Here is a 15,417-nt window from a genome sequence, read left to right on the forward strand (position 1 = left end):
GAAAAGCGCATGTCAAAAATGTTATAAACTGATTTGCATTTTAATGAAGGAAATAAGTATTTGACCCCTCTGCAAAACATGAGTTAGTACTTGGTGGCAAAACCCTTGTTGGCAATCAGAGGTCAGACGTTTCTTGTAGTTGGCCACCAGGTTCCCACACATCTCAGGAGGGATTTTGTCCCACTCCTCTTTGCAGATCTTCTCCAAGTCATTAAGGTTGAGGCTGACGTTTGGCAACTCGAACCTTCACTCCCTCCACAGATTTTCTATGGGATTAAGGTCTGGAGACTGGCTAGGCCACTCCAGGACCTTGTGCTTCTTCTTGAGCCACTCCTTTGTTGCCTTGGCCGTGTGTTTTGGGTCATTGTCATGCTGGAATACCCACCCACGACCCATTTTCAATGCCCTGGCTGAGGGAAGGAGGTTCTCACCCAAGATTTGACGGTACATGGCCCCATCCATCGTCCCTTTGATGCGGTGAATTTGTCCTGTCCCCTTAGCAGAAAAACACCCCCAAAGCATAATGTTTCCACTGCCATGTTTGATTGTGTTCTTGGGGTCATAGCCAGCATTCCTCCCCCTCCAAACACGGCAAGTTGAGTTGATGCCAAAGAGCTCCATTTAGGTCTCATCTGACCACAACACTTTCACCCAGTTGTCCTCTGACTCATTCAGATGTTAATTGGCAAACTTCAGATGGGCATGTATATGTGCTTTCTTGTGCAGGGGGACCTTGCGGGCGCTGCAGGATTTCAGTCCTTCACGGCGTAGTGTGTTACCAATTGTTTTCTTGGTGACTATGGTCCCAGCTGCCTTGAGATCATTGACAAGATCCTCCCGCGTAGTTCTGGGCTGATTCCTCACCGTTCTCATGATCATTGCAACTCCATGAGGTGAGATCTTGCGTGGAGCCCCAGGCCGATTGACAGTTATTTTGTGTTTCTTCCATTTGCGAATAATCGCACCAACTGTTGTCACCTTCTCACCAAGCTGCTTGGCGATGGTCTCGTAGCCCATTCCAGCTTTGTGTAAGTCTACAATCTTGTCCCTGACATCCTTGGAGAGCTCTTTGGTCTTGGCAATGGTGGAGAGTTTGGAATCTGATTGATTGATTCTGTGGACAGGTGTCTTTTACACATAACAAACAGATTAGGAGCACTCCCTTTAAGAGTGTGCTCTTAATCTCAGCTTGTTACCTGTATAAAAGACCCCTGGGAGCCAGAAATCTTTGATTGAGAAGGGGTCAAATACTTACTTCCCTCATTAAAATGCAAATCAATTTATAACATTTTTGACATGCGTTTTTCTGGATTTTTGTTATTCTGTCGCTCAATGTTCAAATAAACCTACCATTAAAATTATAGACTGATCATTTGTCAGTGGGCAAACGTACAAAATCAGCAGGGGATCAAATACTTTTTTCCCCCTCACTGTACATACTACCTCAATTGGGCCGACCAACCAGTGCTCCCGCACATTGGCTAACCGCATTGTGTCCCACCCCCCCCCACTTTTACGCTACTGCTACTCTCTGTTCATCATATATGCAGTCACTTTAACCATATCTACATACTACTTCAAATCAGCCTGACTAACAGGTGTCTGTATGTTTGCTTCGCTACTGTATATAGCAGTGGCGTACCGTGGGCCTGAGCCTTCAGTGAGGTCCTACACAGTCCCACCCGAATTAATCCACCTCTTATTACCATCATTATGATGCCATGGCTCTAGACACTATACATTTAGACAGAAACGCAGTATAACCAGGTGTCACCCACAGAAATGTACATATAAAATGCAAAAAAAAATGTACATCTAAAAATATTGTCCACGTCCAAGACTGCGGCCATGAGTTCAGTTATTGAAATTCTGGCATTATCAATGAGTCTTTTAAATATTTCCCTATTTTTCTTCACCTTTTCATTGTGCAGCTACGTTGCCCTGCGCGCTTCTTCGTTGAGCTGTAGATCCACTCGGGTATCCCCAAAAGTTTTCAAAAGCACCATTGCTTGTAAGTGCCTAGCCATACTTTGGTGTCTCGTTGCTGCCTTGGTTAGACAACTCAAGTTTGCAAAGCCAGTGTGGCTCCAAACACCAAATCCATCACTTGCAAATAATAGGCAGTCCCAGCAGTACAATTTGCAGTGCTTCTCGGAGCCTGTGAGCAATTGATAGCGCTTGTAGTTGGAACTTTGAAAGTGGCGAACAAACCCCTTTCCCACCTGTGACAGGCTTTGTAGCGTCTGCGTCGGGCGACCTCTCATTACAATGTCTAACTTTTCTTGAAAAGTTCGTCTTGAGAATGGCGTTAAATTATATCCTCGACCAAATCGGTATCTTCTCCTCCTTCCGCCATTGTGGGTTGAAAAAAAACAGCTTAGTAGTACGCAAATGAATTTGTTTATCAAATTCAGTTTCCAAGTTCTGAGGTTCTGCATAGACCTGCCCATAGGACCTGCCTCTCAATATTGGTAATCCAATCAAAAGACGTGCACGCACTACGCCTGCTAGCTGGCTCCTGTGTAACACTGGAGCCAGCCAGCAGGCGTACAACAGCCAACTCTAAAGCTGATTGGTTAACACAAAATTTTCATTTCCATTCACTTCAAGCAACGAGCGCCTGCACTGTTGATCCTGAGGGCCGATTTTAGACCCCTGGCAACTCATGATGGCTGAATATGATTGGATAAAAGATCTAACAAAGACCAGCCCTCCAAATCTCAACCTGGGTCTGGAAGCAGTGCAACCAAGAGGAAAGCTATGAAATGAAGAGTATAACTCTTACTCTGGGGAATAATTTAATACATATTTGTGGGAAAATATATATATTTTTAAATTATATTCTGATGATGTTTAGGCCAGCAGAGAAGGCCTTGCTGGCCCTGACGTCCAACCACTGGTATATAGCCTCACTACTGTATATAGCCTGTCTTATTTCTTTACTTACCCATTGTTCACCTAATACCTTTTTTGCACTGTTGGTTAGAGCCTGTAAGTAAGCATTTCACTGTAAGGTTGTTGTAATCGGCGCACGTGACAAATAAACTTTGATTTGACTGGTTTTTCCACGCCCCTACTTAAAGGATAGCTGTATTCCCAGTCATGTGAAATCCATAGATTAGGGCCCAATTTATTTAAATGGACCGATTTCTTTATATGAACTGTAATTGTTGTGTTTATATTTTTGTTCAGTGTATATCAAAATGTCCCCTTGCCATGGTAGGCTATAAAGACAGCAATTGAAATGAGAGACTGTTTACCTGTGCAACCTCATCCCTGGAGTTCCATTTCACTGCCAGGAGAATCTTGGGCAGTATCTCCGGGATACTGACGCAGTAATGTCTACAGTAAGAGAAAAATAGCAAACATTTGAATGTAGAAAATTGCTTTCCTCCATTAAGATCACACACTTCTCAAATCATGAGCAGCACACATCTTATTATTATAACCAGTAGCTTGAGCAAGTAACCAAACTATTTCAGGTGTAAGAAATGTTGGATAAATCTTACATGGGTTTTGTTTATGCTTTTTTCATAATATAAATATATGTATTTGTTGATAAAGCACACAGAGTAATACCTGTGCCTCCAGAGGAAGTCCTTCTCCTGCTCAGTTATTTCAGACAGTGGGTCTCTGTTACACACCAGGCGCAGCTGTTCGTTGTCGCTGTCCGTCAGAGGGTTGTCCCTTGCCAGTCTGTTACTCTGCAATAGAGAACATTATGCTTCTTATTAAAACTACAGTACTGGTGGAAAGCAGGGTCACGTTCAATAATCACTCAGTTGTAAAAGGTTTCGCAATAGAAAACGAAACTGGAGTTCATATTGGACACACCGGTTCACACCTGGTTCAAAGCATTTTGTTCATGTTTTGTGCCTCATGAACATGTCACCAGTGTCTCCTGGGGCATCTCTAGTACACACACACACGTCAAAGGGTTAATGCTGTTGACAAGTACGATCACATTTGTGACAATTGTTGAGTGGTCCCTGCAGCGTACCGTTGCAAATATGTGATTGAAACAGTAGCAACCAAACGTATGTTGTAACAAACACGTCTAACCAGCATTGTTGTCTGAAAAGCATCTAAACAATGTTGTGTACTGATGGGAAATAAAAGGTCTTTACAACTTTATCCTAAATCTCACTTTTTTTTTTATATATATTTTTTTTAACAATAAAAGTGAACTTCAGCCAATCATACGGAACATCCACATTCATTACATAAACCAGTATAAATAACAGGTTTTGCTGAAAAAAATGAAAAAAAGCCACTAACTTAACAGCTAGACTTGTTTACAATGTACCACATCTCTGGTAAGCACAAGGGAGTAATATTGTTTAGAAAAGAGATGCGTGGGAGCTAAGCTATCAGCAGCTAAATTCTTTATGATGGCAGCCATGTTAGTTTGTTTGATAAGCGAAAACTCCCTAATCCCAGAATGCCTTTGGCTACAAGATGCAAATAAACAAAGTCAAAGATGGCTGCTCCCATTGCCTGAAAAATATGAACTTATTTGTAATGTTCTGAAAAGTGGCCAAACTGTTTGATGTAAAACATTATCACCTCACAGATCATCACTACAAATACAAGCTAGCCTAACTGTAGCGCGAGTTAAACACGGATGAAGCCCTTTTTAGGGAGGTGGTTTATGATGCAGGAAATATTACTATGATGAGGGATTTATCAATAAAAGGGGGGGCAAACACAGAAGTTCATACACTAAATAAAAATAAAAACCCAGAGGTACCATAGATACAATCGGACGCCACGTTCATGGGAACTCTGAAATCTCAGACATCCGACTTTAGTGCATAGAAGACAACTGTTAACTTAGGGGGGGGAGCTCAGGCTGGGAAAAATGCCAACTCTGAATCTCAGGCCTCTTTCTAGAGCTCAGACTTTCCGACCTGAAGATCACTGACGTCACGATTTGACCACATATTTTTCAGAGTTCCATCAGTCAAGTGAACTATCCCATCACCTCGTTATAAAACTTTATTTTTTTTTTAACATCTTTGGTCTGACAACCAGAATGCATTGTTATAATGTCAACGAACATGGTGCCACACATAGCTGGCAAATAGCTTAGCGCATCATAATAAGAACAACCTTTCAACAAAAAAAAACTATTTTACACACATCATGTGTAATTGACATAGTCTATAGATAATTAGTAGGCAGCGTGCCTTGGTTTGAGGGCAGCACGGGTTAACTGTCCTGCTGTGTAACAATCACATTTTGTAACAGCGAGTACATTCAGACATCACGAACATAACATTTTTTTTTTTTTTAAATACACTTGTGCGACTGTTAATTAAACAAGATATTTGGATCTCATACGTGAAAAGGTTAAATCATTACAACAGATTAACATACAATGTCAATATTGACTTAGACCAAACAAAAACACTTGGGACTTACCAAACCGGTGTGGCAATAGTTGAAGCCCAGCTCCCGGGATATGTTCCAGTTGGCGTGCTCCTCGATGGCCGGCATGTCGGGGAACTTCACTGGGTTACTGAAATGGTCAAACTCCAGCTCCAGGCAAGGGGTTTCCTGTGGGCCCAGAGCAATATAATGGAAAGGTCATTTGGGGTCATCCAAAAGGGCTTATGAGAACAACGGCACCCTATTATTGTGGGATTAACTTGTGTGTCAATGAGTAATTAATAAAGATGGATAAGAGGCTTAGACAGTGAGAGATGCAGATTATTTCTAACTGTAGCTTTGTTTGTGTGTGTGTGTGTGTGTGTGTGTGTGTGTTAGATCCAATGCATGTCTTTCCATATGCGCGTGTAGCTAGCTAGCCAACACCTCAGACCTTGTTCGGATTGGAGCCGGTGACTCCGATAGCATTGAGCAGGTCTTCCAGGCCGTGGGGCACGGGCCATAGGTTGAGGGCCATCTTTCCAGCCACCAGCGTGTGGGTGTAATCAAACAGGTTGATGTTTCCCCAGGCTAGTGGACAGTGCTCCTGCAGCAACATTAGCACAATGATGGATTGTAGTCAATGTATGGAGTTGCATTGAAATTGGGATCAATGTAAATCGAGGTTAAAAATGTATAAAGAGGATATAGAATCCCAAGCTATACAAGTACGAGATTGAAAGCTATTGTTGTGCAAAGAAAAACACATGTGACACACAAGTAGGATTTGTCAAAGCCAGGAAAGTGAGTGGTACTGTTCATATCAATTACACTACCCAAACACCAAATTCATTTACTTTTTCCACGTATTCCCCAATCATTATTAATCTACACCAGGGATCTCAAACTGACTGGCGGCCCGGAGGCCACATCAGGCCCAAAAAGCTGTTTCCCTCCAGCCTCCATGACAACAGTAACACCGACATTAACTCAAAATACCTGGGGGCCAAAGACCTGATTTACACTATTGATACTTTGGTCAAACCAAAGTAACTATTTTCTGTCAGAAACAACAAATTCCTGAAACCGGTGGGAAGGAGGGAGGGCTCACCTCTTTGGCCCCCTTCCTCCCTTTCACAGAACAGATTGACAGACAGAGTCGGGCAGCGCGGGGGATGTCTGGAATGTACATGTCGTAGTTCAGCCACTCGTTCCACCTTGGATGTACAACAAAAACATTCTCTCAAACAGACATCCCTATGAAGCTAACATTAAGTAGGCTACACTACAGTATGTGATTTAGCAAGTACTTCATTAAGAAAGTAATTTATTATGGATGCAGGTTGGCATACCTGGGGTTTGAGCATGGCACGCGCTGAGTGTTCACGTTGTCACACAGCTGCTCCCCACCGTGGTAAATCCCAGTCCGGACGTAGATCTAGATCAATAGCAGAGACACACATGAATAATTTACATAGATGTCTTTGACAGAAAACCTTTATTGCACTACTAAAAACAACAATGATATCCAGAACATTTGGGCCCCAAACGTGATCTAAAATGTAGTTCCCCTTCTCCACGAGGACCTGCACTGAACAGAACTGACAACCGGGATCAGTGAGGATTGTTTTGGGGGAAACATGGAGGTTCTTCTTGAACTTGTTTAATAAGAACATGGGTTTTTGTTTTCCGTTGCAAAACATTTTGATACGCCCTAGTGAACACCACCCAAAGGTCCTCAAGTACAGTACCTTGTCAATGTCCCTGATGTTGACATTGACGTAGGTGGCACACAGTATCCTTATCCTCAGAGTGCCGTTGATGGTCCACAGAGACTTGGTGGCCGTCTCGCCATTCATGTAGGGAGTGGCCGTGGAGATGCGGCGGGCATACGAGGGCATGGTAAAGGTATCGATGGGCAGCTGTGAGTACAGGCTGTCCTTGGCCATTAGCATGAGGTTGGGCATGCGCCCCAGCATGATGCAACTCCTCACATACTGGGAAGGAAAGGCAATAGACATTAGACGCTACACCAAGCGAGAGGTATTAAACATGCAAAGAAATGAAAACATTGTTTTGCACAGTTGCTATTACCTGTGTAACATTGCTTGCTAGTAGAGGTCGACCGATTAATCGAAATGGACGACTAATTAGGGCCGATTTCAAGTTTTCATAACAATCGGAAATCTGTATTTTTGGACACAGATTTGGCCGATTTGTTTTTACACCTTTATTTATTTAACTAGGCAAGTCAGTTAAGAACACATTCTTATTTTCAATGACGGCCTCGGAACAGTGGGTTAACTGCCTGTTCAGGGGCAGAACGACAGATTTTTACCTTGTCAGCTCCGGGATTCAATCTTGCAACCTTACAGTTAACTAGTCCAATGCTCTAACCACCTGCCTCACGAGGAGCCCGCCTGTTACGCGAATGCAGTAAGAAGCCATGGTAAGTTGCTAGCTAGCATTAAACTTCTCATAAAAAACAATCATAATCACTAGTTATAACTACACATGGTTGATGATATTACTAGTTTATCTAGCGTGTCCTGCGTTGCATATAATCGATGCAACGCAGGGGGATGATTTAACAAAAGCGCATTTGCGAAAAAAGCACAATCGTTGCACGACTGTACCTAACCATAAACACCAATGCCTTTCTTAAAATCAAGACACAGAAGTATATATTTTTAAACCTGCATATTTAGCTAGGTTAGTAGGCAATATTAACCAGGTGAAATTGTGTCACTTCTCTTGTGTTCATTGCACGCAGAGTCAGGGTATATGCAACAGTTTGGGCTGCCTGGCTCATTGCGAACTAATTTGCCAGAATTTTACGTAATTATGACATAACATTGAAGGTTGTGCAATGGAACAGGAATATTTAGACTTAGGGATGCCACCCGTTAGATAAAATACAGAACGGTTCCGTATTTCACTGAAATAATAAACGTTTTGTTATCGAAATGACAGTTTCAGGATTTGACCAAAGGCTCGCATTTGTGTGTTACATTATAATTAAGTCTATGATTTTATATAGCAGTCTGACTGAGCGATGGTAGGCACCAGCAGGCTTGTAAGCATTCATTCAAACAGCACTTTTGTGCGTTTTGCCAGCAGCTCTTCCCTATGCTTCAAGCATTGCGCTGTTTATGACTTCATGCCTATCAACTCCCAAGATTAGGCTGGTGTAACCGATGTGAAATGGCTAGCTAGTTAGCGGGGTGCGCGCTAATAGCGTTTCAAACGTTACTTGCTCTGAGACTTGGAGTAGTTGTTCCCCTTGCTCTGCATGGTTATTGCTGCTTCGAGGGTGGCTGTTGTCGAAGTGTTCCTGGTTCGAACCCAGGTAGGGGCGAGGAGAGGGACAGAAGCTATACTGTTACACTGGCAATACTAAAGTTCCTATAAGAACATCCAATAGTCAAAGGTATATGAAATGCAAATGGTATAGAGATATAGTCCTATAAATACAACCGAAAACCTCTTACCTTGGAATAGTGAAGTCTCATGTTAAAAGGAACCACCAGCTTTCATATGTTCTGAGCAAGGAACTTAAACGTTAGCTTTTTTTTTCACATGGCACATATTGCACTTTTACATCTCCAACACTTTGTTTTTGCATTATTTAAACCAAATTGAACATGTTTCATTATTTATTTGAGGCTAAATATATTTTTATTGATGTATTATATTAAGTTTAAATAAGTGTTCATTCAGTATTGTTGTAATTGTCATTATTACAATTAAATAAAAAATGTCAGATTAATCGGCATCTGCTTTTTTGGGTCCTCCAATAATCGGTATCGGCGAAAAATTATACTCTGTCGACCTCTACTAGCTAGTCATTGGACAGTCATTCAAACATGCTACAGACAGGATTCAAAGAAAGAATGTCCAACATTCTTTTTCAAAGACAAAAGTTTCAAATCACAGACTGTCGTCAAAAAAAGCCTTATTTGGGAATTTCTTCTTTCGATTCGCTCATATTCAAAAAACCCACAGGCAAGATACTAACTACAGATGTTTGAATGTATCCCTATTCAAGATATGGAGTAGGCATCAGAGCAGTGTGTGTTTACCTTGTATTGACTCAGGGGGTATTTCTCCAGCAGGTACTCGTCGCAGCCGCACACCTTGAGGATGTACTTGCCCTGATACTCCTGCACGCACATCTTGAGCTGCTCGTGGGACAGCAGCATGCTACGTGTCTTCTTGCGGATGGCCTCTGCGATCACGTGCTCCGGCACGCAGTCATGGTTGATCTTCAGCGTGTACTTCTGCTTGTCGTTGCTCGGTGACACGATGACCCATATGACCACTATGATTTGACCTGGAGGGAAAGAGGAATAAACATGTTATTAAAGTATCATAACGTGGTAAGCCAAGTTGATACAAATGTAGGCCGTACGTGGCTGTGCTATTTTCCCTTTGCCACAGACCCCAAAACTTCATTGTGTCTCCCATGTCCTACCTTTGTCAAGCTTATTGAAGATGTGCTTAGGTAGTTCTACTGACGACTCTACATTGGGAGGGTAGACGTACAACGCTCTACTGATGGGTCCGTTAGTGTCTCGGAGGTCCACAGACTCCTTGCAGACATTTAATATGTTCCTTCTAAAGTCCTGGACCTCTGCGTCCTTGACCAGGTCAAACTCGCATATGGGCATTCCTATAGCAAAACCTGCACACAAAAAAAATAATTAATGCACTTCTACAGCTACATTTTATCAAGCTTTATCCTCTCAGTATTCATGAAATTTGAGGGCTTGATTTGAAAACGGCCTGAGGTCACACCATTCTCTGTGTGCTTATGCGACGTCAGTGACTTTGTATAAAGAATACAAGAGACATACCAATTTCTCGGTTGAGTATTTTCTCCTCTCGGTTGCCTACTGGCTCGATGACTTTCAGGAAGGCCTGAAAAAGCCTTAGGTCGCACAGTCTCCTCGTCTCATCGTAGAACTCCTCTCTCTCAGCCTCTTGGGTAACGCTGACAAAGATGTAGGAGGTCTCCTCCTGTAGGAGGTGGTGGAGCGGATACTTCCTGGCCTCCTTGAAGAGTTCGTGTTTCACCGAAATGAGTGTGGCCTCACGTGTGCACTCCAATGTCAGAATCATCCCATTGGGGAGAAGGCAGTCCACCATGATGCTTGGGGGCATCAAGTGCATGCCCCATAGTTCCCCCGAAGATGGCCTGGGAGGCATGGTGGTCGGGTCAGCTGCCTCACTATGCTAATAATTACAATGAGTTGGGTCGACCAGCTGGAGAGAGAGAGAGAGGCAATTACATAAGATGCAGTGACCCATTTATAAAATTTCCATTCTGCATGAGATAGTTAGCTACTAAATATGTTTAATGAGAGCAGAGGCATTGAGTGCAAATGCTCACTAATAACTATCATATTATAGCAGGCAGTTGCTTACACTACATTATAAAATAAGTTATATTGTTCATTGTCCAACAAAAAAAATGGAAATGCATGGGGACAGCTCAAGCAGGAAACTACAGTTCCTCTTGGACAGATGTTGCTCGAAGAAAATATTTTACATAACAATAGACAGTTTGATAGCTACGTGGAGAGGTTGACAGGTCACTCACTGTGTAATCTGACAAACTAACAGTGGTGAAGCAAAGTGTCACAAGTAATGGAACGGGAAGACTGTAGTTAGCTAGTTAATGAAGTAGCTACCTAGCATGCTAACTAACAGTTAGCGGTTTAGAGAATTTTGTAACATCATTCAATTCTGTCCTATGGGTATATTAGGATGGCACACGTTTGAGAACTAACCGGCAATTGTTATTTGCTCACTAGAATGCATCTATAGCTAGTGAGTGACAGGGTTCAACTTAGCTAACTAAAACACCGGTGCCGCTAGCTAGCTAACAAACCGCTACGTTAGCCATTAGCAAGCTAGTTGTTTGTGCAGACTTAGCTAGGCTAGCTGGCACAAGCTCAATGTCCAATGTCAATGCCTCATCATATTTACAACTAGCCGTGTTGTTGTCTCGTTAAATTATGTATTTATTAGTTATGATTGTCTTTTGACAACATTTTAAATTTTATGACAAAATACCTGGCATTTGCAGGCAAACATTAGTTTGGTTATCGTCTCGCTCAAGTAACGCCCTGTTTTCAGTCATAACATGCAACTTTCTCCCGAGAACAGCTAGCAAATTTGAGGCAACTGTGAGCTAGTTAGCTAAACAAACCATATTCCTACCCGTTCTAGACCTCTCGCCCTCAGTCGTAGCGCTGGCTTGCTACTCCATCCAAATGTCGGGACAGTCCGGTTTCTCAACAAAGACGTCTTTCGCTGTCAATATGAATGTTTTCCCAAATAATAAGTCCATTACATTCCATGTCGTGATGCCCAGCTGAATAGCGAAAAAACGGCATTTTGATTGCTCGCAAGCCGCTGGTCAGAGAGCTTAATGTTCGTTTGACAAAGCTGCCTGCCTGGCGGTTTCCACTAGCTTCTATAGCCACAAAATCCAAATTGACAAATTAAGATATATACAGCTGTTTGGTCTTAATATAAGGTTAGGGTTGAACATAAGGTTGACAGTGTGGTTTAGGTTAGGATTAGGTTTAAAATACAATTTTAAGAATATACATTTTAGAAATGGGCGGGGTTTAGGACTTTGTGGCTATAGAAACTAGTGACGACCATGGCATCGGGCTTTTGACCTCGGAAGACATGATGCATAGAATGTTCTTTCTGTCTTCTATTCAAACAATTTATGACATCTCACCAACAGCATTTTAAACATTTGACATACTATTTAAAAGTGTTAAAACACTCAAAAATATTTGTAAGAAAACACATTCCTGAAATAAAAGCGTTATATTCTGACAGCATTGCAACAAATCAAGTTTTTAAAAAATGCATGAGTATCATAAATATGGAGATGTAAGACAGGGTTAGCCAACAGTAGTTGGTAGCCAGGGATGGTAAGGTAAACAGGAGGGATGAATCTGTTTGAATGCTGGACGTGAACAAAACCCTGCACTTGCGGACCACTAGAACAATTAGTCCTACTGGTCACTCCTTATGGCTATCGATCCAAAACTATGTGTCACGCCCTGACCTTAGAGATCCTTTTTATGTCTCTATTTTGTGTGTGTGTGAGTGTGTGTGTGTGTGTGTGCGCACAAGACAGAACTGTTTCGGTTATTCACGGTTTAGTGGTCAGTTTAAAAATCATGAACACGTGCTGCGCTTTGGTCCACACCTTCTTCAAACAGCCGTTACACTATGCTTCTGGTCAAGGGGGCAACATTGTTATGAAGGGGACAGCAGTCATAACTGCATCAATATGTTATTTTATGAGGTAATTTATTGTATACAGAGCAAAATGTATAAAAAATAAACATGATGTAGCAACTTTCCTTGGTTGTCATCAGAGAGACACAAGACAAAGAAAAACATTTTTGCATAGCACACAATTTTTGTATGACAGACTGAACAATAAAATGGTAATAACTGTAAATAATATAATCTATGGCTGACCCCTAAAATATGTTGATGCTCTCATTCAGCAATTTCCCCATTAGATTCAGCATATTCTAGCTAGTTCGGATATTTCGACAATGGTCTTTAACCCTCTTCTGCAAAAATGACATACAGGAACTGCACAAGGTTTTAACTTTGCTCAACACAGTAGGTCATGAACAATTATCTTCAGCAAACACAGTGGACAATTTGGGAGAATGAACTCTGTCTCATTCCGTCAGCACAAATTTTGCTCGGCATTGTCGTCTGTGAGATAAAGGACACGTGCTCAACATTACTCCAAATGTAGGATTGTAAGAGAGGGTACCCAACTTTATGTTAGAGCCCCGTGTTCAAAGTCTGCAAATCATTTACTAAGTATTTCTTATTGTGGTCGCATTGTCGAGCGGGAACCTGCAAGTAAGCATTTCATTGTATTGTGTATCCTGTACATATGACAAGGCAGATAAAAACAACAACATTAAAATAGCCTGTTAATTTCTGTGAAAAGGTTGCATATTCTGACATGTATGCATAGCCGCGGGAAGCAGGGTTGCTGAGGGTGCTGCAGCACCCCCTGAAAAATCTGAATTAAAAATAAAAAGTTATGAAACATTTCTTTTAAATCACAAAAGTAGTGCACTGGGCCTTTAATAGTCCTGTATTAGCAGACCGATATAGCCATCTGCAGCATCAGCACGGGCTAAAGGTTTGTCCCCACCCCCAAACTACTTCCCACTACTATGCATGCATGCATGTTGCTTTTCAGGCAACAGAGGTCGTACATTAATTTAGCCGCTTAGATGTCCATTTCAGAACATTCCTTTCACATTCAATTAGCAACAGTCCGTAAGTAGAACAGAAGCAAATCAAGCCACCTGTTCCAAATGTCTCAGCGTTGAGAGAGCGACATTACAAGAAGTCACAGGGTCATTAGGTTAAAACAATCCCTTTCATGTCATTATCTGTCTGGACTGGAGACCATGTTTGTCGCTCTCAGTTACTGCGCTAGCAAGCTTCACCTCTTGATCTTGACTACCTGCTCACACATAATGGAGAGGTACTGGGTGAGTTTGACCATGAAGATGATGGCAATGCCCCCTGTAAGCATGCAGGAGGGCCAGAAGAGCGAGTAGAAGACAGCGCTGTGGTCGTACAGTCGGGTCAAGAGGGCGCTCTCCTGCTGGTCGCTGGGGTCGTAATAGCAGGGCACCTGCTGGTGCGACTTCAGGCGTTCTGAGATGTTCACGATCATGTGGTGCATGGCTGCAGTGTCCTTCTGGCACTTTGGTATGTAGAAACACTGGAAAGAGAAAAGTTGGTGGCAATGATGTTAGTTCAGGTCCCTTAATTTATTTTATTTTACCTTTATTTAACTAGGCAAGTCAGTTAAGAACAAATTCTTATTTTCAATGACGACCTAGGAACAGTGGGTTAACTGTCTGTTCAGGGGCAGAACGACAGATTTGTACCATGTCAGCTCGAGGGTTTGAACTTGCAACCTTCCGGTTGCGTGCCTTTGTAAGCATCCCCAGATACCCAACGTGAATATTTATTCGTACAAATAAACTTGTGTTCCTGTTGACTTAAACATGGAAATAGAGCATCATGAGTCATGCAAAGCTCTAGGAGTTTTCCTGACCACGTGACCAGGAAGAGGCAGGCCCACATGACCCTGGCTTGTGCCAACAGCAATAGATTTCAAACCATTCAGTCATTCACAGCCTCCATTCTGACCCTCGGTTCACCTCAAAGTTGGAGTCCCAGCTCTCCTCATTGTGAGATAAGCGGCTGAGCCTGCCCGTGGTGTTGACACTGACGTAGACCTGCAGACAAGGGTACTTAGAGCCTCTCCAGCAGTCCGAGCCACAGCTGTAAGAGCAGTTCACGTCTGCCATGATGGTGGAGTTGACCACGATACAGACACTCTCCTCTGTCCACACACTATATGGAGAGATGAGGGGAAGAATTCTAAGGTATTGTAGGATTTTACACAGTGGCAGGTAAACATATATTTATCTCTGTGGTCAAATAATATTGCAGAATGATTTTGGGATATAAAAATACAGAGTAGACACCCCTCGGAGGTCGATGTGTAATTTTCACATTCCAATTTAGCGTTTAAACATTGCATTTGCACTGATACCTGATAACCCTCCATAATACTGTGGCATGCTGTGCCATAGTGTTCACACAACAAATACTGACAAACAAACATACTGCATAAACACTACAAAGGCAGGTTGATTGAATTGCAGTCTGAGAATTAGCAACAGCAGAGTTCACGAAAATTACAAAATAGACAAAAAATGATCCACTGTCAAGATTGATAGTGCAATACCTGTCTGCGTAAGAGCGTAGTATGGTGATGCCCAGGACAAAGTACACCATGATCGACGCAATGACCATGGCCAAGCCCAGGAGAATAGCCCGGTCCTCTCCAGCTTTCAGAGCCGTCACCGTCTTCTTGTCCAGCAGGTCAACATCCCGGAACTTCTGGTAGATGGACCTGAGGTCGTGGTCAGACCAGGATTGGGGTCAAGTCCATTT

At 42.4% G+C, this 15,417-nt stretch overlaps 2 protein-coding genes across 2 annotated transcripts in view; both read right to left on the reverse strand.

Moving 5' to 3' along the window:
- LOC109874860 (phosphatidylinositol 4,5-bisphosphate 3-kinase catalytic subunit alpha isoform) overlaps positions 1-11,812 on the reverse strand; it is a 22,375-nt gene extending 10,563 nt beyond the window's left edge. Inside the window, exons 1-11 of the mRNA XM_020466892.2 lie at positions 11,596-11,812; positions 10,227-10,635; positions 9,845-10,054; positions 9,453-9,703; positions 7,122-7,367; positions 6,723-6,808; positions 6,482-6,587; positions 5,825-5,977; positions 5,425-5,559; positions 3,580-3,704; positions 3,261-3,342 (exon numbers count right to left, since the gene is read on the reverse strand). Of these exons, the coding sequence (XP_020322481.1) occupies positions 3,261-3,342; positions 3,580-3,704; positions 5,425-5,559; positions 5,825-5,977; positions 6,482-6,587; positions 6,723-6,808; positions 7,122-7,367; positions 9,453-9,703; positions 9,845-10,054; positions 10,227-10,578 (1,746 nt within the window). The 5' untranslated portion in view covers positions 10,579-10,635; positions 11,596-11,812. The remainder of the gene's footprint in view (positions 1-3,260; positions 3,343-3,579; positions 3,705-5,424; positions 5,560-5,824; positions 5,978-6,481; positions 6,588-6,722; positions 6,809-7,121; positions 7,368-9,452; positions 9,704-9,844; positions 10,055-10,226; positions 10,636-11,595) is intronic.
- Positions 11,813-12,709: 897 nt separating this feature from the next.
- On the reverse strand, positions 12,710-15,417 carry LOC109875397 (calcium-activated potassium channel subunit beta-2-like). The gene is made up of 3 exons (XM_031810685.1): positions 15,209-15,417; positions 14,616-14,811; positions 12,710-14,170 (listed from the first exon to the last, which is right to left on the reverse strand). The coding sequence occupies exons 1-3, from the start codon at positions 15,274-15,276 to the stop codon at positions 13,886-13,888; spliced, it is 549 nt and encodes a 182-aa protein (XP_031666545.1). The 5' UTR covers positions 15,277-15,417; the 3' UTR covers positions 12,710-13,885.

The sequence above is a fragment of the Oncorhynchus kisutch genome, linkage group LG30, assembly GCF_002021735.2.
Source record: "Oncorhynchus kisutch isolate 150728-3 linkage group LG30, Okis_V2, whole genome shotgun sequence".
NCBI classification, from domain to species: Eukaryota; Metazoa; Chordata; class Actinopteri; order Salmoniformes; family Salmonidae; genus Oncorhynchus; species Oncorhynchus kisutch.